Source organism: Manis pentadactyla, chromosome 1 (genome assembly GCF_030020395.1).
Source record: "Manis pentadactyla isolate mManPen7 chromosome 1, mManPen7.hap1, whole genome shotgun sequence".
NCBI lineage: Eukaryota > Metazoa > Chordata > Mammalia > Pholidota > Manidae > Manis > Manis pentadactyla.
In genome coordinates, this window is record NC_080019.1 from 24,872,243 (window position 1) to 24,895,414 (window position 23,172).

General features: G+C 36.7%; 1 protein-coding gene across 4 annotated transcripts in view; it reads left to right on the top strand.

Moving 5' to 3' along the window:
• MND1 (meiotic nuclear divisions 1) overlaps positions 1 to 23,172 on the top strand; it is a 100,050-nt gene that overhangs the window by 58,817 nt on the left and 18,061 nt on the right. For all 4 annotated transcript variants that reach the window (XM_036887902.2, XM_036887905.2, XM_036887903.2 and 1 more), the window contains 2 exons: positions 5,598 to 5,672; positions 7,336 to 7,450. In XM_036887902.2, coding sequence (XP_036743797.1) covers positions 5,598 to 5,672; positions 7,336 to 7,450 — 190 coding nt within the window. The remainder of the gene's footprint in view (positions 1 to 5,597; positions 5,673 to 7,335; positions 7,451 to 23,172) is intronic.

A 23,172-nucleotide genomic window follows, 5' to 3' on the forward strand; every position in this document is an offset into this window, starting at 1 on the left:
GCAAGGTGGGGAAGGAGGATGGTGAGGGATAGAATGCTTTGTAGCTTCCAGAGTAATAGAATGTGTCTTTTGCATCAAGGGAATTATAGTTAGGGGAACCCAGCAAGGAGGCCTACAAAGAACCCAGTAATGTCACCATGAAAAGATTCAGCTTAAATATCCATCACGTCCAGAAAGCTTTGAGGTATCTTCATTTTTAATTTTCTTTATTGAAGTGCTTTTGATATGCAATTTATATTGGTTTCAAATATACAATACAGTGGTTCAACAGTTACCCATATTATTAAATCCTTACCCCAACTAGGGCAGTTATTATCTGTCAACATACAAAGATGTTACAGAATCACTGACTATATTCTACATGCTATACGGCTATCCCCATGACCATCTTATGTTATGATTGAGAATTTTTGTGCCCCTTTATCCCCCTCACCCTCCCCACCTACCCACTGCAGCCCCTCCCCTGTGGTAACCTCTAGTCGCTTCTCAGTGTCTATGAGTCTACTGCTGTTTTGTTCATTCTGTTTTGCTTTGTTTTTATATTCCACAAATAAGTGAAATCATATGATATTTGTCCATATTTTTCAAATCAGGGATTTTGTTTGGGTAAATTCCTAGTAGAATTACTGTGTCAACTGGTATTTCTATTTTTAGTTTTTTGAGGAACCTCCATACTGCTTTCCACAGTGGTTGTACCAATTTACATTCCCACCAACAGTATAGGAGGGTTCCCCTTTCTCCATATTCTTGCCAGCACTTCGTTATTTCTTGTCTTGTGGATAGTGCCCATTATTTTTTAAAGTTCCAGAAACACTTTATTTAAAAATGGAGTTGTAAATGCATAACAAAATAACATAAGTAATAAATGTAACAAAAATAAATAAGGAGAATAATGTATTCATACAAAATAAAAATAACATAGTAAAAGGCCAAATGTTTATAATTGAACAAAACTGTGTAAACACTTAAACAGTCATGTAAGTAGAATCGATGCTAATATTTTCCTAAACAAATCCTTACCTTCTACTTCCATGTGGATGTGATCAGTACCCAGAAGTTAAATTAAAAGAGGGAACAATGGTGATTATTTTGTTTGACTTTTTCTTCAAATGGATTGACCCTGTTTTAATGTTTGTTTATTCCTTCAAAGCATTTGTATCTTTAAAATCTTTTCAGTCTTCCTTTATTAGCTGTAATGGGGAATTTAGATTTACAAGGAGAAGAGCTCATTTCCCTTTATTTTTTTAATTTAATTAATTTTGTTGTCATTAATCTGCAATTACATGAAGAATATTATGTTTACTAGGGTCCCCCCTTTACCAAATCCTCCCCACATACCCTATTACAGTACTGTCCATCAGTGTAGTAAGATGCTGTAGAATCACTACTTGTCTTCTCTGTGTTGCACAGCCCTCCCCATGCCACCCCCACATTATACATGCTAATTGTAATGCCCCCTTTCTTTTTCCCCACCCTTATCCCTCCCTTCCCTCCCTTTCTCCCCTGTCCCTTTCCCTTTGGTAACTGTTAGTCCATTCTTAGGTTCTATGATTCTGCTGCTGTTTTGCTCCTTCAGTCTTTCTTTGTTCCTATAGTCTGGTTTGAAGTGAGTCTCTTGTAAGCAGCATAGAGATGGGTCTTGCTTTTTTATCCATTCTATTATTCTGTGTCTTTTGATTGGTGCATTCAGTCCATTTACAGTTAGGGTGATTATTGAAAAATATGTACTTATTGCCATTGCAGGCTTTAGATTCGTGGTTGCCAAAGGTTCAAGGTTAGCTTCTTTAGTATCTTACTGTCTAACTTAACTCACTTATTGAGCTATTTTAAACACTGTCTGGTCATTCTTTATTTTTCTCCCTTCTTATTCCTCCTCCTCTGCTCTTTATATGTTGGTTGTTTTATTCTGTGCTCTTTTGTGCTTCCTTTAACTGCTTTTGTGGGTAGTTGATTTTATTTTTTGCCTTTAGTTAGTATTTGGTTGGTCTGCTTTCTTTGCTGTGATTTTATTTTCTCTGGTGACATCTATTTACTCTTAGAAGTGCTCCCATCTAGAGCAGTCCCTCTAAAATACCCTGTAGAGGTGGTTTGTGGGAGGAAAATTCCCTCAACTTTTGCTTGTCTGGGAATTGTTTAATCCTTCCTTCATATTTAAATGATAGTTGTGCTGGATACAGTATTCTTGGTTCAAGGCCCTTCTGTTTCATTGCATTAAATATATCATGCCATTCTCTTCTGGCCTGTAATGTTTCTGTTGAGAAGTCTGATGATAGCCTGATGGGTTTTCCTTTGTAGGTGATCTTTTTCCTCTCTCTAGCTGCCTTTAAAACTCTGTCCTTGTCCTTGACCTTTGCCATTTTAATTATTATGTGTCTTGGTGTTGTCCTTCTTGGGTCCTTTCTGTTGGGAGTTCTGTACACTTCCATGGTCTGATCAATATTTCCTCCTCCAGTTTGGGGAAGTTTTCAGCAATTATTTATTCAAATATACTTTCTATCCCTTTCTCTCTCTCTTCTTCTTCTGGTACCTCTATAATGCAGATATAGTTCCTTTTGGATTGGTCACACAGTTCTCTTAATATTGTTTCATTCCTGGAGATCCTTTTATCTCTCTCTGTGTCAACTTCTATGTGTTCCTGTTCTCTGGTTTCTATTCCATCTATGGCCTCTTGCATCCTATCCATTCTGCTTATATATCCTTCCAGAGTTTGTTTCACTTCTATAATCTCCCTCTGGACGTCTGTAATCTCCCTCCGGACTTCATCCCTTAGCTCTTGCATTATTTCTTTGCAGCTCCATCAGCATGGTTATGAGCTTTATTTTTAATTCCTTTTCAGGAAGACTGGTTAGGTCTATCTCCTTCTCAGGGTTTGCCTCTGTGATCTTGGTCTGTATCAATTTCTTCTGCCTTTTCATGGCGATAGATATATTTGTGGGGAGCTGGCGCTTGTGTTGGGTAAGAGAAAGTCCCTTCTTGCCAGTTTGAGGCCTTCCTCTCCTGGGAGAACAGCAGCCTTTAGCAGCTTCTGCTGGTCAGCTGCGCGCAGACGGGGCTTCTGATCTTGCCCAGCCGCTTTGGAGTTTATTTAGCTCTGCAGTTGCTGTGAGCGTGGCCTGCCTCGGGCTGCTTCTCCAATATGGCGGAGCCGCGTTGGAGGGGGAACAGGCGGGAGGCTATTTATCGCTGTGAGGGGCCTCCGCACTGCACTGCGTTGTTTTGGGTGCCCAGAGTTCCCCAGGATTCCCTGCTGCTGGGCTAAGTGTCCCAGGGCGCTTCCGTCCAGCTGTGGGATCCCTGTCCCTTTAAGACTTTCAAGAAACACTCACTTTTCTTTGTCCCGGGTGCGCCGGCTGCGGGGACCCACTCACAGGTCTTACTGTCCTGTTTCCCTAGTTTCCAGCACCCCACGCACACACTGTGTGTCTGCGCTCTGGTCTGGATGGCTGGGGCTGGGTGTTCAGCAGTCCTGGGCTCCCTCTCCCTCCCGCTCTGCCTCCTCTCCTCCTGCGGGGAGCTGGGGGGAGGGGCGCTCGGGTCCCGCTGGGCTGTGGCTTGTATCTTACCCCCTTCACTAGGTGCTGGGTTCTCGCAGGTGTGGATGTGGGCTGGCTGTTGTCCTGTGTCTTCTGGTCTCTCTTTTAGGAAGAGTTTTCTTTGTTGTATTTCAAAAATGTATGTGGTTTTGGGAGGAGATTTCCGCTGCTCTCCTCACGCCACCATCTTGGTTCTCCCATTTCCCTTTTTGAAAAAAAAAGAAAAAGAACGAGATCCATTATACAACAGGCTTCTGTTTTTACATCTCTACAAGAAGGTTTTTTTACATCTTTATTAACTGGCCAACAGTACAGGATTTAAAAAATTCGTGTACAGTTTTGAAGTACATAGAGTTTCTTAAAAGAACTATAGCACAGGATTATTGCTGAACTATTAAAGACCATTTCATAAAAGTTGCAAAAGTTGTAATTTTAACTATACAGACTGATGGGGTCAAGGGGAAAATCCAAGTCTACTAACAACATTCAACTGAATTAAGATTCACTTAAATTATAGTGTTCTGGAAACTGGTGTGTGGTAATACCTCATTGTGATTTTGATTTGTGTTTCCCTGATGATTAACAGTGTGGAGCATATTTTCATGTGCCTGTTGGCCATCCGTACTGAGGCATCTTAACAATACCTATTTATGATATTTCCTGTCCTCTTTACCTATTCTCTCTCCCTTTCCCCAGTCCTTGCTGTGGGTTAGGGGCAGGAAGCAAAACTGCACTCAGTTGACTGGAGGGAGAACAGAAACTCTAGACCAGGAAAGAGAAGAGGGCAATGTGCCTTCTCTAGCAAAAGACCCACTGGTAGCCAGCCATTGTAGAAAAGGGGAGAAGTCTTAACCTTTAAATCAAGATTTGGAGTGTGGATTATTATGTTAGACATTCTAATTTCTGAATCAATGCTTTGTTTGACAACTCAGAATAATTATAGATCTTGATTAAGCGTGATCAAAGAAGTCATGGGACTCCCAACTCTTTATGCAGTGGCAGAGGAAGTACTTTCCTCACTGAGCTGTTTTTAAAATCACATCTGGGAGGATGGCTAAAAAGCTCAACTCTTATCACTTGAGGCCTGGTTTAATTCCAAAGTACGGGTTAGGAACTGTAGCAGTACTGCTTCTGAGAGAGATGTAGATGAAAAGCTGATAGCAAGGGCCACCTCAGGAGAGTTGCTTTCGTTGTTTCTAGTAGTTGACATTTTAAAACTGAGCAGAGAGCCAAGAATCCTTCACTATTAAGCTGAACCATATTGTTTCAGTATTAGGATAATTAGCAGAAGCCTCTCATGTGATAACATCATTTAGATGGTGCTTCTCTCCATTACCTAGATACTTAAAATGACAGATCATGAAATAACACTTAAAATATGTAAGATTATTTTCAGAGTTAAGGAATTCCTAATGAGCTCTCTTTTAAAGACTTTTAAGTTATAAATAATTACAATCAGACATATAATACCTAGAAGACACTTCATTAATGTAATTAAGATATATATATCCATTAATTATTTTTATATAATTATTAACTTTTTGGATAACATGTACCTATCTGGTTATTTTAAGAACATTTTTAATGGCAAGATGTCATGCTAATATGTTTCACTGGAACATTCTCTATTCCTGAATTTTACAAGTCTATAAGAAACAATCTAGAGTGCTTTGAAATACTAGTCAGAAGTGAAATGAAGTTTGGAGAGAATTTATATAAAATAGGTTTTTCTGAATTTTCAGATTCAATTTTTAACTAAATAATTCACCTCAAATTATTTGGGATGGGGAATCTGATAAATGAAGACTGTAGAAAATACTGAAAGCGTATTATTCATTTTCCTGCATATAGGATAAGAAGAAATATTTTTTAACTTTTTCTTTTTTCAGTCTGCCCTAATGATTCACTTGGTTTTCTTCAGATTAGAGTAGTTCCTAATTTAGTCTCTGACTTTTTTGCTACATTGAATTGGGCTGAAATCAAATCTCAGTTTTTCTTGACTCATAAACTTCATGTTAAGCAAGTTTATCTTAGTAGACTGTTTTATTTGTTTTAATTCTCTAGTTATCTGAGGGAAACCGAAAGCAAGCAAATTTGCAGAAAAGCATTGAGAAAGCTAAAATCGGCCGATGTGAAACGGTAAGTTCATATCTGTAGATACTTAAATAATATCACTTTTAAATAGAAAAGTAAGGACAGAGCTTCCTGTGAGGAGTATGCCATTCCTACCAAAAAAGAAGTGAGTCACAGCAAAGGACATGAACATTTGACCTGGTCGGATTCACTCATTTTGAGTATAGACTCATTACTGTATTGCGTTATATTGTTTTGTATATGGCAGCATAGCATAGAAGCACAAACCTGGAGCCAGACTACTTTGGTTTGAAAGTCTTCTGAACTCTCTGCTCTCAGTTTACTCAATTGTAAAACATAAAATAGTAAAATCTACCCCACTGGGTTATTATGTGGATTAAACTAGCTAATATTTACAAAACCCTTAGAGTACATAGTACAAGTCCTGTATAAACATTTATGTCAATTTTTAAGAATCTATGTTTTTTTAAAGTCTTGGTACGGTACAAATTGAAAACTATCAATATAATTTCCTCATGGCCTTATAATATTTCTAAATTGTTTAAATGAATATTGATGTAATATTTTTAAATGTACATGTTCTCTGAAGTATTACGTTAAGGGGTCTTAAAAATCACTTTACTTCTAGTTTCATCATTATCTCAAGTATGGATTAAGACTTGAAAAAATACTGAAGATCAACGTGAGCCACACTATATTCCATGTATTCAGTAGTCACATGTGATAAATGTTTTCTGCATTGGAGAACACAGATCTGGAGTATTTCTATCCTATCACGTGCTGCCTCAGATCATGCTGCTCTGAGCATGTATTCTCGTACAAATGCTGGCAAAGGAGCTTTCTTCATTTCGGAACCAAAGAGAACTTTCTTCATTTAGGAACCAAAGAGAACAAAGCTAAAGGCCAAAGTAGAAAAATATGAGTACAAAAATACAAGCTAGCAAGGAACCTTAAACAGTCCCATTAGGCAGCCAGAACTCTACTTGGTTTTGCTTCAGACTTATCCTGTAATGCAGTACCATAATCTTTGCAAGAATTTGATTTTTGTTTGCACTTATTTTTCAGATTTCAAACACATGAATTGAATACCTATAGCACTATGACTTCTACTTGTTAGTGAGAACTATGGCTAGAAATTTCAAATTTTATTTATTGGATCATATTGTGTTTCAAAGCTTTATTCTGGTTTACCTTTAAAGGAAATTGATGGGAGGCAGCCAGCTACAATTTTGTTATTTCTGATATCTTTAAATATTTTTAACAATTAGTTATCCTTAAAGGTTGAAATTATCTGGAATACTTTTAAGAAAAATTGTGTAATGATTGATATTGCCATAAAATACTACTTACATATATAGACACAAACATGTGAAACTACCTAAGCAGCAGTATAATACTTTTTGCTAACATATGATGACATAGTTTTCTTTGAGTTCATACGTAACTGGTAACCTCTCATCTATTTATGAGCATTCCGTTCTACAGATTAATTCCCATTCAACTAGTCAATATATATAAAAGATACTTGAGATTTCAGAGAAAAAATGAGAATTGAATTTGTTCTAATACTGTAAATATTTGTATATGCATACATAATGTTAAAAGCCTATGTAAATCAGTTATGGGAAATAAAATGAAAATGTTTATAAAGTGTATAACCTTATATGGCACTTTGTCTTAATTGTACATAAAACATTCTTGAATGCAGGAGGAGCGAGACATGCTTGCAAAAGAGCTTTCTTCACTTCGAGACCAAAGGCAAGAGCTAAAGGCAGAAGTAGAAAAATACAAAGAATGTGACCCACAAGTGGTGGAAGAAATACGTAAGTTTGTGTCACAGCCTGAGCGTTTTGGAAACTGAGGAGCCAGACAAGGAGCTGAATTTGCCCCAAGTACCTTGATTCTAGAAATAAAAACACCATTATCTTCTAGGAAAAATGATACCAAATATATGAGTTTGTAAGGTACAGAAAGTCAATCTGTGTGATGACTTGCCTTTTGAATATACCAGTTATGTTTTGCCCTACTTTTAAACTAGAGCCCCCAAAGTTTCATTTTGAATATTTTTTATATATTTATGTAAAGATAGAAATTTGAATGTTTGAGGAAACAAAAGAGTGTACTATAAAGAAACTATTTAATTGCTTAGGAAAATACACATAACTTCCTTCACATTTTTATGTTTTAGCCTGCCTTTTCATTTAGGAAATTTTACCAATTGAAAGTTTTAGAAAATTGGATTATTATAATATGTGATTAGAGACTTTGAAAGGAATTGAAAATATCTGGTACTAACCTGAAAATAGTTTAATTGCAATTAAGTTGTTCATGATCATATTCTTTACAATTAACAAAGTTTTAAGCAGTTCAATTAGTATAATCTAAAGTTAAGCTTAATTTTAGAGACAGGTCCCTGCTTATGCAAATCCAGGAGTCACCAATGACATACCTGTAGTCCACATGTAGATGGTATACGTATTGGCCCTGTTTCAGCTGATTTTCCAGGATGCTTTTCAAAGAACAGTTGGGGGCAAAAGAACCCCCTGAGCTAGTCATTTTCTGTAAAGTATTTGGGGGGACATGTTAGCTCTTTGGTGCTACTTACAGATTCATTTCATTTCTCATCATCCTGCAGAACAAGTGCAAAGCAATATATGATACAAACTTAACCACTTAATGTGTTTTAAAATTTTAACTAATATCATATGACCGTTAGTGGACACAGCACATAAAAACAGCAGGAGACAAAATAGGAGGATACTACTTGAAAGCTAGACTTGCTTGTGATTCATCTTTAAAAGGAAATACAAGACTGCTTGTTAAAGAGGACATCAGATGTTGTATGTCTTATCTAGAGCAGCTTCTCATGAAAGAGAACTTTAAGAAGTTTTCTTATCCAGATTTAATATCTTCAGGTGGTTAATTCAAGATCAGTATGGCTGTGCCTTTTAGCAGTTCACCATGAAAATTCTGTTTTCACAGTAATCAAACCTGATCCTTCATTTGTTATTCTTACTTGGTTCTGCCTACATTCCTAATTACAGATTCATGTAATTCATGGACTTTTTCCTTGAAGTACCAACATTTTGCTTACCTGTTTCATTCTCTTTTGTGTCTAGGACCCACACCTCTTAGCCATACACAAGCAAGACTTCTGCTTTTCTATTTTTGGGGGCTGCATTTTATTGCCACAGCTTTTACCCGGGCTGATATCAATCACCTCTACTTGTGATCTCCCATTTTTATAGTCCTTTTCATAATTTTGGTTACTTCTGGCTACTCAAGAATAACTAAAACTCTCACTTAGGTTTACAAAACTACTTTGACCTATACTGATAGTGATCCTAAGCCAGTGCTTCGCCTTGAGGCATAGAAAATCAGCAGGGATCGAGAATTGTGCCAGACTAATTAATGAAGTGGGAAAACTTTAATTTCAGGCACGTAGTTTCAAATTTTGCCATTCCTTGTTCTTCCAAAACAAGCAGTTTTGGCAAGCACATCACCTCTTAGAAAGGTGATAAAACTTGAAGAATTTTCAGGGTATATAAAGGGTAATAGATTTTCTGGAGAGTATACAGTAGCATAGTTGAAGGGGAAGTTACAACTGTAATTTTATACTGATTGCCTGAATTCTGCTATCCATCTTAACTCTTAAATTTAAAAGTTAGGTAATTTATTTTTCAAATGAGGAAAATATGCCAGTGTGAAATGAGTATTATGACAGGTTTGAGGTCTATGTGAATGAAAATAAAAAGCTTTCTGGTTTACAGTGAGTTAAGAGATTTATCATTCTAAATGAGCCTGGAACCTAAATTATCTTTTAATATATTTTATGCAGCTACGTAAGATGGATCCATATTATTATCCTACAGAATTTGTAATGAACTTATTACAGATATATTAATTTTTTACATTCTCACATTGTACATTTATGATCTTAATAGGGGAATGACAAGATAAGAATCCTTCCTTTCTGACTTTATGCTATTTTTTATATCTTTACTCCATTAAAAAATACTATCTATTTTTATAGAATAAATTAATTATAGAAAATTACAATATATTTGAGTAGATATATAGGATAATTACATTATTCCATAAATATATTTTAGATATGAAGGTAGGCTATCTTTTTCTATGGAAAGCTACCAAACTACAACAATTAAATTAAAAAAAAACCTGTGAAAGCTTGTATACCTGTAAAAAGAATTTTAAACTAACTTAAATTAAGTTCATACTTTTATAGAGAAATGCCCAATTCTCTGTTTCTAAATTCAGAACAGCTAACAAATAAAACTTTATTCAAATGTGGACTTCCACTTCCAGCCAAGATAGAAGAATAACAGACTGAATTTATTCTCCTACCTGGAGAAGAAACAAAATATATGAAATAATGGTTTTCAAGATAATTGGTATCAGACAGCAAAGGAAAGTAACTCTTTTTTTTTTCCTTGGAAGAACAGCAACTAAATAGTTGTTTATTTTTGTATGAATACCTCTCAAACAAACTGTTTACTACTGTTGATCAAATTACAATGAAAACTGCACACTCTTCCCACAGTGCCATTATTCTCACAGGGTCACTGCCAAGCAAAAGTACATTCTGGGTAGAAAGGAAAGAGATATATGAAACATTCACTCCAGAGACCAAGGGACAGTGATTCTTAGAGAAAGGAAACAAAGTAAACCTTACTATTGTCCCAACTTATTTTGTCAAGAGAGTTAGCTGGCTCTGGCGCAAGGAAGGGGAACCTAGCAGAGCCATGCAGACTCCCTGAGTTGAGGAGATGGAACTGAGAATTAGGGAGACTAACATGACTAATGTTCACAGGACAACATAGTAGAGAGAAGAGAGTTACATAGAAAGAGAACCCTGGTTATCTACAGAGGGTTTCCCATCCAGTTTTCAGTGCATGAGTATAAGGAAACTACCCAAAGCCAGGGTCGGACAACCTCAAAAGTTTAGAAGGAACAGAACCAGACACACAGGACCAGGAACAGAGCCTATTCTCACCAGTGAGATTAGAAAAAGTTATAATACACTGGGCATTGGGTTGCATGGGTAATCAAGAAGGTCTTGCCTCAGTAGAAGGGAGTAATTCACCCTAAACTGAGCTCTTCTCTTGACCCACTGAACCAAACTGTAAGAGCAAACATGAAACTATTGCAAATAACTTAAATGCATCCCAGAAAAAAGCTCAAATATATTTATAAGAGTACAAAAACATCCAGCACCCAAGAAGATAAAATTCATCTCTGGCATGCCGTAAAAGATTACTTGCATGCAAAGAAGTAGGAAAACATGATCCTTAATGAGAATAATCCTTCACCAAAACTGACCCAGAACTGACACAGATGGTGGAATTAGAAGACCATACATTAGAAATTACTATAAATGTATTCTCTATGTTCAAAAAGTTCAGTAGAAACTTGGAAGATATAAAAAAGACTAATGGTCAGACTTGTGAAGATAAATACTATAATGTCTGAAATGAAGAATATATTATATTGGATTAATAGGTCAAGTTTTGCAGAAGAAAGGATTAGTGTATTTAAAACATAACAATAGAAACTATCAAAAATGAAACTCAGGAAAACAATGTTTAACGAAAATACCATCTGTGAGATACAGGGCAGATTCAAGTGACATATATGTGTAATTGGAGCCCCAAAGGAGTGTATGTTGGGGAGGGGAATGGTAGGGGCAGAACAGAAAAATATCTGAAGGAATAAAGGCTGAATTTTTTTCAAATTTGATGAAAACTATGAACCCATAGATTAAAGAAATGTGAATATTTAAGTAGTAAATGGCAGTGATCTCTGTTATCACCAAATCTTGAGAAAATTTTAAGAATTTAAGCTCCACTCTCCCCAAACATTTCCCCAATGAGATTTTTTTAAACGTGCTTTTTGATAATGAGGGGTTTCATGGGATTTTGGCTATCATGTTATTGCAGAACAGATTATACTGGATTAAAGGATTATGAGTTTAAAAAATTGATTTTAATAGTATTTGCTTCTTAATAGCATGGCTATCACACCCATATTACAGCAGTTGGGCTTGTCTCTTAGTCTGTCATGGATTTTTTTAAACAATTTTTCTGCTGATCATATCTATAACCCTTAATGTTATGGTAGGCATGGCTATGTACTATCTCTTATTTCTTAATTCCTTCAGGAGATATTTATATTTCATCATCCCAGTTGAATTATCGGTATAATTTAACAAGAATTAGCAAGATAAGTCACAAATATCCAAGAAGAACTAAAAGCAATAATTTATAAATAATAAATTTTAATTTTAGTTACTCTGTTACTTATGTAAAAACAGATAAAATAAGTTGCAGTAAAAATACTTGAAAGTAAATCTTAGAAGTACTTCTGAATTTTTTTTAGAAATAAGTGCCAGGATGACAGTGAAAAACTGGAGTAAGGACCTGTAAAAACCTACCCTGCCATGAAAGGAGGCAAAATTGTCACAACATTTACATTATTCTGGAAACTAACCAAAGACTTGCCTATTCAAGAAAAATTGCTGAATCTCAGCAAGAATAGCAACATTTGTGGTGTTTTAAATTGCCCTATTCTCATACCCTACTCTCCAGCTCAGCACTAATCTTGAAATATAACAACCCTGCATTACTGGTATCGGAGCAGAATGGAGCTGGAGCTCTTTCAGACCCTCACTCCCAAAGAATTGTCATCATTTGCTGTCTCTTGTGGTTACCTGAAAGCCATCAATTGAAAGGATTGTCTTTATTTGTCCTGGCTTGGCATTTGCGCAGTACTACAACTTCTACCTGGGAAATGTATATCTAAAACAACTATAGGCAAGAGTTTTAACTTTACATTTGCCTTAGGTGATGAATAACAGTTAAGGCAAGCAGTAGGTTAACCAAAAAGTTTATAAGGAGAGGCTGAAAGAATTGTTAATAGGTACCTTATTTCATCTAAAAGGCCATAGGCATGCATAGCACTGTGCACATTTTTAGGAGAGACCTCAGAAGGTTCTAATCTTTCACCTCTTGCTGACCTTAACACTTCTGCAAACAGAAAGTGAAGGCTAAGGCAGAATTATAAATTGCCTAGTTGAATGTTGAAACATGTCCCAACACAAACACACAGCCTCTCTAGCAAAGACTTGGAGATTTGGTCCAGCTGTTTAAGGAAAGCTCTTTTAATCATCAGCTGTCTGGTAAACAAGCTGATTGGAGACTTCAGTGCCCACATACAACAAAGAATACAGACTTTACAAAATTCTGAGAAACCACTGAGTGATAACAACTACAAGTAACATCAACCACCACCCTTGGAATGGAAAAAGAATCTGGTTTCCAGAGTCAACACATTATATTATTCTAAATGTCTGATTTTCAACAAGAAAAATTGCAAGACATTCAAAGAAACAAAGTATGGCTCATGCTTCAAAACATGCATGATTTGGAATTGCTAGACAAATGGCAGATGTAAATCCTACTCTTGATAATTACATTAAATGTAAATGGATTAAGCTCTACAATTAGAAGACAGGGATTGACAGAATAGATAAAAACACATAAGCCAACTATAAACTGTCTAAAAAAGACTAATATTTCACTCAACAAATATGGTAAAAATAAAAGCTGGAAAATGGTAGTTCATGAAAATAATAACTAAAAGCAAGCTAGAGCACCTAAACTAATACCAGACAAAATAGCCTTTTAAGACAGAACTTCTTTCTAGAGACAAGTACAGTTTATAAATGTAATGATAAAGGGGTCAACCCTTCAAGAAGATACAACAGTTACAAATATATATATATATATAATGTACACACACACACACACACACACACACACACAAAACAATACAGAACCAAAATACATAAAGCAAAATCCAAAAGAATTGAAGGATAGATAATTCTGCAATGCAAATTAAAATTTTTCAATACTCTTTATTTTGAATAAATAATAGAACAAGATAGAACATAAGCAAGAAATTAGAAGACTTAATGCTATAAACCAACTAAACCTAGCAGACATCTATAGAACATTACGCTCCAAAACAATTTAAACACACTCTTCCCAAATGCATAGTGAAATATTCTTCAGGATAGACCATATGTTAAACCTAAACAAATCTCAGTACATTTACATGGATTGAAATAATACAAGGTATGTTTTCTGGTAACAATGCAACATTAAGAGAGATAAATAGGAGAGGGAAATTTGGGAAATTCACAATAGGTTGAAATACCACACTGTTAGATAAGGATGGCTTAAAGATAATCACAAGGGAAACTAGAAAATACTGAGATAAGTGAAAATAAAAACATACAAAAACAGGATTCAGTAAAGGCATTCAGTGAGAAATTTATTAACATTTTAATGTCTATGTTGAAAAACAAAGAAAAGTCTCAAGTCAATAACCTAGCCTTCTGCCAAAAGAAACTAAAAAAAGAATTGCAAAGTAACTCATAGCAAGCAGAGGGAAGGAAATACAATGAATAGAGCAGAAATAAGAGAAACGGATTTGAAAAATGAGAAAATCAATGAAACCAGAGGTTGGTTCTTTAAACAAATTAATAAATAGACAAATGTTTAGCTAGACACCTAGAAAAAAAGAAAGATTTGAATTACTAAAATCAGGAATGAAGGAGGGAATATCATTATCAACCTTACAGAAATAAAAGGACTATAAGGGAATGCTATAAGCAGTTATATGTCAGTAAATTTGACTAGCTAAACAAATTCCTGAAAATATACAAACAATGTCTCTAGTATAAATAGACTATTTAAAAGATGTATAACTTGTAAAGAAATTGAATTAGAAATCAAAAAACCTCTCACAGTGAAAAACACCATCTACCCTGGTGAATTATGCTAGTTTAAAGAAGAGTTAACTTTTTGAAAAAAAAAAAAATTAGAGAAGAAAACACTTCATAACTCATTCTTTGAGGTTAGTATTACCAATACCAAAGCTACACAAAGACATATTAAGAAAATTATAGACATGTATTGCTGATGAATATAGACATAAGAATTCTCAACAAAATACTAGAAATTAAATCAAGCATATATGAAAAGGAATATACACCCTGATTAAGTAACATTTATCCCAGGGATGCAAAATTGGTTCAACATACAAAAATCAAACAAGCTAATACAGCATATTTATAGAATAAAGGTGGGAGGAACCCCACATGATTGTCTCAGTAGACTAAAAGTGTTTGACAAAATCCAACACCTTTTCATGATAAAAACAACCAACAAACTGGGAATCAATGTGAGGTTCCTCAATCTAATAAACAGGCACCTACAAAAATTCCACAGCTAACATCATACTGAATCGTGAAAGGCTCTATGCTTTCTCCAAGGGTGTCCTATCTCACTACCTCTATTCAACATTGTACTGAAAATTCAAACCAGGGCAATTAGGCAAGAAAGAGAAATAAAATGTATCCATATTTTAAAAAGTAAAACTCTTTATTTGCATTTTACCTGTTTAGATAGGTAGGTAGATAGCCCTTAACAATCCACCAAAAACAAACAGAAAGAACCCAAATATTAGAACTAACAAGTGAGGTCAGCAGGTTGTGGGATGCAAAATCAATATACAAAAATCACTTGTATTTTATATACTAACAAGGAGCAATCTGAAACTGGAATTAAGGGAAAAAATCAATTTACAGTAGCATCAAAATGAATACAATACTTAGAAATAAAATCAAAGAAATGCAAGATTTGTACTGAAAACTACAAAATATTGAGTGAAATTAAAGACCTATATAATAAAAAAACATCCTGTGCTCATGGCGTGAGAGATTTAATATTGAAATACTCCTCCAAATTTATCTACAGATTTAATGTAAAACCCACCAAAATTCTGTTTTGTTACAGAAATTGATAAGTTGATTCTAAAATTCATATGAAAATGCAGGGGACCCAGAATAGCCAAAACAATATTAAAAAAAGATTGGAACACTCACAAAGTTTCCAATTCAAACTTTATTAAAAAGCTTCTACAAAAAAAAAAGCTTCTATAATCAAGACAGTGTGGTACAGACATAAGAATAGACATACAGTTTAATGGAATAGAATTGTGAGTCTGGAAATCCTACTGATTTTCAATAAGGCCATCAAGACTATTCAAACAGGAAAGAATCATTTTTCAAATAATGGTGCTGGACTATCCACATGCAACTGGCTATCCACATGCAAATGACTCAACCTGGACTCCCACTTCTTACCGTATATAAAAATAAGCTCAAACAGAACAATTGTCTAAATGTAAGAGCTAAAACTATAAAACTCTTAGAAGAACACAGAGGTGTATATCTCTGTACTCTTGGGATAGGTAACAGTTTCTTGGATATGACACAAAAAGCTTACACACCCAAAGAAAAGTTTGTAAATTTCACTTCATCAAAACTAACAATTTTTTGTGTGTCAATTACATTATCCAGAAAGTGAACAAAACCCACAGAATGGTAGAAAATTTTGAAAATCCTTTATCTGATGAGTATCCAACATCTAAAAGATATTTTGAAAAACTCTTACATCTTAACAAAAGAAAAAAGCAAACACAGGCAAAGGATTTGAATAGACATTTTTCCAAGGAAAATGCACAATGGCCAATTAGCAGATGAAAAGATGCTTAACATTATTAATCATTAGGTAAATGCAAATCAAAACACAGAAACCACTTCAAACCCATTAGGATGATATTATAAAATGAATGGAAAATAATTGTTGGTGAGGATATGGAGATGTTGGGACTCTTAGATTGTTAAAATGATGCAACCATTCTGGAAAACAATTTTTTCATTCCCCAAAGTGTTATGCATAGAATTACCATTTCAGCTAGCAGTTCTCCTAGATACATACCCAAAAGAATAGAAAATATGTTCACACAAAAATGATTAAATTATTCATATTAGTTATAATGACTCAAATGTCCCTCACCTGACAAATGGCTAAGCAAAATGTGGTATATGCATACAATGGAATGTTATTTGGCAACAAAAAGCAATGAAGTATTGAGGATTAAAGATGGTGGCATGAGAGGTGAGATAGAGACCTCCTGCCAAAACCACATATAATATGAAAATATAATTAATACAACTAAATCTGAAAGAGCAACAGGAAAGAAGGCTGCGCCAGACTGCATACACCTGGAGAAAAGAACAGAGCTCACAGAAAAGGATAACATACCAAAGCCGTGACCCGGCGGGACCCAAACCCTTCCCCCACACCAGCTCATCGGTGGGAGGAAGAGAAACGGAATGGAGAGGAAGTGGAGGCCTATGACTGCTGAATACCTCTCCCTGGAGATCTGCTCTGGGAGCACGAAACTACATTGCATGGCGCTCTGGTGATTAGTGGGGTTGGAAAGCTAATATAGGTGGAGTACCTGGAGAGACTGAGACTCTAGCCACTTGTGGAAAACAGGGATCCACATCCAGATGCTCTGGGACAAAAGAAAGGCAGGCAGTCTGAGAGACTGCATAACAGCGAGAGAGCTGATAAAGGGGCAGGGATTGCGCAGATCTTACTGCTCAGGAGGAAGGACAGGTAGACAAAATTGTATGGACACATTCTGCCCAGCAGGTTGGGAACTCTCAGAAACTTTAGGCACTCCACCCTGCTGGCTACCTACGCAGCTCCAAGGGCCCACTGCCCGCATAATACACAACCTGCTGCACCTTCCTCCTGGACAGCCTGCATCAGCTTACAAATCAGCAGCCCCTTGGCTTCAGGCCAGCCACAGGGAAACGCTGCCTACAGCAGCTACAAATGCAAACCATAGAGGCTTACACCTGTGTGCTCAGCCCACAGTTCTGGCAGTGGAGACAGGCACAGCAGCTGGGAAGCAAGAAACATCTCTTTCCTTCCCCAGGCACCAATACCACTCCCCTGCTACCCCCGACATTGCATCAGGGGCTGAGCAGCTCCAGAGAGTAGAGCTTCTGGGCACTAGAGGGTGCCACATACAAATATAAAACATCAAAGGAACCAGGTTCAACCCAAAATCCCACACACACCAGAAAAAGGGTCAAGTGAAACTGAACTCATCAATCTTCTTGAAAGAGATTTCAAAATAAAAATCATAAACATGCTCATGGAGGTACAGAAAAATATTCAAGAACTCAGGGAAGAATTCCAAACAGATTCAGTCATTACAGAACACAGTATCAGAAATGAAACATACAATGGAGGGATTTAAAAGGAGATTAGAAATAGAGGAGGAGTCAGTAAAGGGAATAAAAACTAGAAAAGAAGAATACAAAGAAGCTGAGGCACAGTGAAAATAAAGGATCTCAAGGAATGAAAGAATATTGAGAGAACTGTGTGACCAATCCAAACAGAACAGTATTTGTATTATAGGGGTACCTGAAGAAGAAGAGAGAGGAAAAGGGATAGAAAGTGTCTTTGAGGAGGTAATTGCTGAAAACTCCCCCAATCTGGGGCAGGAGATAGTCTCTCAGGCCATGGAAGTGAACAGATCTCCCAACAAAAGGGACCCAAGGAAGACAACCCCAAGACATAAAATAATTAAAATGGCAAAGATCAAGGAAAAGGACAGACTGTTAAGAGCAGCCAGAGAGAGAAAAAAGAATACATACAACGGAAAACCCATCAGCTATCATCAGACTTCTCAACAGAAACCTTACAGGCCAGAAGGGAGTAGCATGATATATTTAATGCAATGAAGCAGAAGGGCCTCGAACCAAAAATACTCTACCCAGCAAGATTATCATTTAAATTTGAAGGAGGGAGTAAACAAATTCCAGATAAGCAAAAGCTTAGAGATTTTACCTCCCACAAACTGTCTCTACAGTGTATTTTGACGGGACTGCAATAGGTGGAAGTGTTCCTAAGGCTAAATAGCTCTCACAAGAGAAAATAAAACCGCAGTAAAGAAAGTAGAACAATTAATAACTAAGCAGATGCAAAATTAAATCAACTACCCCCAAAGTCAGTCAAGGGATAAAGAAAAAGTACAAAATATAATACCTAAAATATAAAGAATCGAGGAGGAAGACAAAGGAGGAAAAAACAAAACCTTTAGATTGTGTTTGTAATAGCATACTAAGTGAGTTATGTTAGACTGTTAGATAGTAAGGAAGTTATCCTTGAACCTCTGGTAACCACAAATCTAAAGCCTGCAATGGCAATAAGTACATACCTGTGGATAATCACCCTAAATGTAATTGGTCTGAAAACACCAATCAAAAGATATAGAGTCACTGAATTGATAAAAAAAAAAAAAACAAGACCAATCTATATGCTGCCTACAGGAGACTCACTTTAAACCCAAAGACATACACAGACTAAAAGTGAAGGGATGGAAAAAGATATTTCATGCAACTTATAGAAAAAAGCAGGATTTGCTGTACGTGCATCAGACAAAATAGACTTCAAAACAAAGAAAGTCACAAGAGACAATGAAGGGCATTACATAATGATAAAGGGATCAGTCCATCAAGAGGATATAACTATTGTAAATATCGATGCACCCAACAAAGGATCACCTACATAAGTGGAACAAATACTAAAAGAATTAAAGGGGAAATAGAATGCAATGCATTCAATTTAGGACACCTCAACACGCCACTCACTCCAAAGGATTTATCAACCAGACAGAAAATAACTAAGGAGCCAGAGGCACCGAACAACACATTAGTACAGATAGACCTAGCAGACATTCACAGAACACCGCATCAAAAAGCAGCAGAATACACATTCTTCTCAAGTGCACATGGAACACTTTCAAGAATAGATCATATACAAGGCCACAAAAAGAGCCTCAGTAAATTCAGAAAGATTGAAATTGTACCAACTAGCTTCTCAGACCACAAATGTATGAAACTAGAAATAAATTACACAAAGAAAATGAAAAATCCCACAAACACATGGAGGCTTTACAATATGATCTTAAATAACCAATGGATCAATGACCAAATTGAACAGAGATCAAGCAATATATGGAGACAAATGACAACAATAAGTCAACACTGTAAAATCTCTGGGACACAGAAAAGGCCGTGCTAAGAGGGAAGTATATTGCAATATAGGCCTACCTCAGGAAAAAAGAGCAATCCCATATGAGTAGTCTAAACTCAAAATTAACGAAATGAGAAAAAGAACAAATGAGGCCCAAAGTCAGTAGAAGGAAGGACATAATAAAATTAGAACAGAAATAAAGAAAATCGAGAAGAATAAAATAATAGAATCAATGAAAACAGAAGCTGGTTCTTTGAAAAAATAAGCAAAATAGATAAATGCCTAGCCAGACTTATCAAGAAAAAAAGACTCTGCACACATAAACAGAATCAGAAATGAGAAAGGAAATATCACTATGGACACCAAAGAAATACAAAAAATTACTAGAGAATACTATGAAAAATTATATGCTAACGAATTGAATAACCTAAAAGAAATGGACAACCTTCCAAGGCTGACCCAGGAAGAAATGCAAAATATGAACAGATCAATTAGCAGCAATGAAATGGAATTGGTTATCAAAAAACTATGTAAGAACAAAAACCCTGGACCAGATGGCTTCATCACTGAATTTTATCAAACATTTAGTGAAGGAGGCGGAGCCAACATGGCGGCGTGAGTAGGACAGTGGGAATCACCTCCCAAAAACATATATACTTTTGAAAATACAACAAACACAACTAGCCCTAAAAGAGAGACCAGAAGACGCAGGACAGTGGCCAGACTGCAGCTACACCAGCGAGAACCCAGCGACTGGTGAAAGGTGTAAGATACAAACCCCGGCCCTGCGGGACCCGAGCGCCCCTCCCCCCAGCTCCCGGCGGGAGAAGAATAGGCAGAGCGGGAGGGAGACGGAGCCCAGGACTGCCGAACACCCAGCCCCAGCCATCCGGGCCAGAGCGCAGACACAGTACGTGCCCAGGGGGCCCTGGATACTGGGGGAACAGGGAGTAAGACCTCTGAGCGGGTGCCGAAGCTGATGCCCCTGTGACAAAGAAAAGCAGGGGCTTTTTGAAAGTCTTAAAGGGACAGGGACTTAACAGCCTGACGGAAACAACCCAGGTCACAGTACAGCAGCTGGAAATTACAGGGAAAACCGGGTGCACTAACCCCCTGGGCAACAGCTCTGAGACCCCTCACGGAGGCAAACAGTCAAGCAGCCCCCCCATCCATTACCCCACCGGGCGCTGCGAAAGCAGAGAAGCAGCCTGAGACAAATTCCGCCCACAGAAAGGGAAATTTCTCCCTTCCGGCCAGGCAAGACACAAAGACCCACTCTACACGCAATTACCCAACACAAGCCACTAGGGGTCGCAGTTGTCCCAGTAAAGAAAGGCCAGTAGCAAGTGAAAATTTTGGCCCTCCCAGCTGACAGTCAATAGCACCTGTCAACATGAAAAGGCAAAAAAATATGATCCAGACAAGACTAACCCAGACAGCTTCAGCATCTGCTACATCTTCCCCTGAGAAGGAATCTGGGGAGATAGATTTAGCCAGTCTACCTGAAAAAGAATTCAAAACAAAAGTCATAACCATGCTGATGGACTTGCAGAGAAATATGCAAGAACTAAGGAAGGAGAATTCAGAAATAAAACAAGCTCTGGAAGGACTTCAAAACAGAATGGACGAGATGCAAGAGACCATTAATGGACTAGAAAACAGAGAACAGGAACGCAGAGAAGCTGATGCAGAGAGAGATAAAAGGATCTCCAGGAATGAAAGAATTTTAAGAGAGCTGAGTGATCAATCTAAAAGGAATAATATAAGAATCATAGGTATTCCAGAAGAAGTAGAGAGAGAAAAGGGGATAGAAAATGTCTTTGAAGAAATAATTGCTGAAAATTTCCCCAAACTAGGGGAAGAAATGGCCTCTCAGACCACAGAGGTACACAGAACTCCCATGACAAGGGATCCAAGGAGGGCAACACCAAGACACATAATAATTAAAATGGCAAAGATCAAAGACAAGGACAAAGTATTACAAGCAGCCAGAGAGAAAAAAAAGGTTACCTACAAAGGAAAACCCATCAGGCTATCATCAGACTTCTCAACAGAAACCCTACAGGCCAGAAGAGAATGGCATGATATACTTAATGCAATGAAACAGAAGGGCCTCGAACCAAGACTACTGTATCCAGCACGAATATCATTTAAATATGAAGGAGGGATTAAACAAACATTTAGTGAAGACCTAATACCCATTCTCCTTAAAGTTTTCCAAAGAGTAGAAGAGAGGGAATACTTCCAAAACTCATTCTATGAGGCCAGCATCACTCTAATAATACCAAAACCAGGCAAACACACCACAAAAAAAGAAAACTACACACCAATATCCCTGATGAACATAGATGCAAAAATACTCAACAAAATATTATCTAACTGAATTCAAAAATACATCAAAAAGATCATCCATCATGATCTAGTAGAATTTATTCCAGGGGTGAAAGCATGGTACAGTATTTGAAAATCCATCAACATCATCCATCACATCAACAAAAAGGACAAAAAACCACATGATCATCTCCACACATGACAGAAAATCATTCGACAAAATTCAAGATACATTCATGACTAAAAACTCTCAACAAAATGGGTATAGAGGGCAAGTACCTCAACATAATAAAGGCCATATATGACAAACCCACAGCAAACATCATACTTAACAGCAAGAAGCTGAAAGCTTTTCACCTAAGATCGGGAACAAGACAGGGATGCCCACTCTTCCCACTTTTATTCAGCATAGTACTGGAGGTCCTATCCATGGCAATCAGAAAACACAAATAAATAAAAGGCGTTCAGATTGGTAAAGAAGAAGTAAACTGTCACTGTTTGCAGATGACATGATATTGTACCTAAAACACCCTGAAGAATCCACTCCAAAACTGCTAGATCTAATATCTCAATTCAGCAAAGTTGCAGGATACAAAATTAATACTCACTGTTGCATTCCTATACATCAACGATGAACTAGCAGAAAGAGAAATCAGGAAAACAACTCCACTCACAATTACATCTAAAAGAATAAAATACCTAGGAATAAACCTAATGAAATGGAAGACCTATACCCTTAAAACTACAAGACACTCATGAGAGAAATTAAAGAAGATGCCAATAAATGGAAATACATCCTGTGCTCATGGATAGAGTGATTTAATATTGTCAAAATGGCCATCCTGCCTAAAGCAATCTACAAATTCAGTGTGATCCCTGTCAAAATACCAACAGCATTCTTCAACGAGCTGGAGAAAATAGTTCTAAAATTCATATGGACCAACAATAGACCCCAAATAGCCAAAGCAATCATGAGAAGGAAGAAGAAAGCGAGGAGGATTATGCTGCCTGACTTCAAGCTCTACTACAAAGCCACAGTAATCAAGAAAATTTGGTGTTGGTACAAGAACAGACCCATAGACCAATGGAACAGCCTAGATTGCCCAGATATAAACCCAAGCATATATGGTCAATTAATATATGATAATGGAGCAATAGAAATAGAATGGGGACATGACAGCCTCTTCAGCAACTAGCTTTGGCAAAACTGGACAGCTACATGCAAGAGA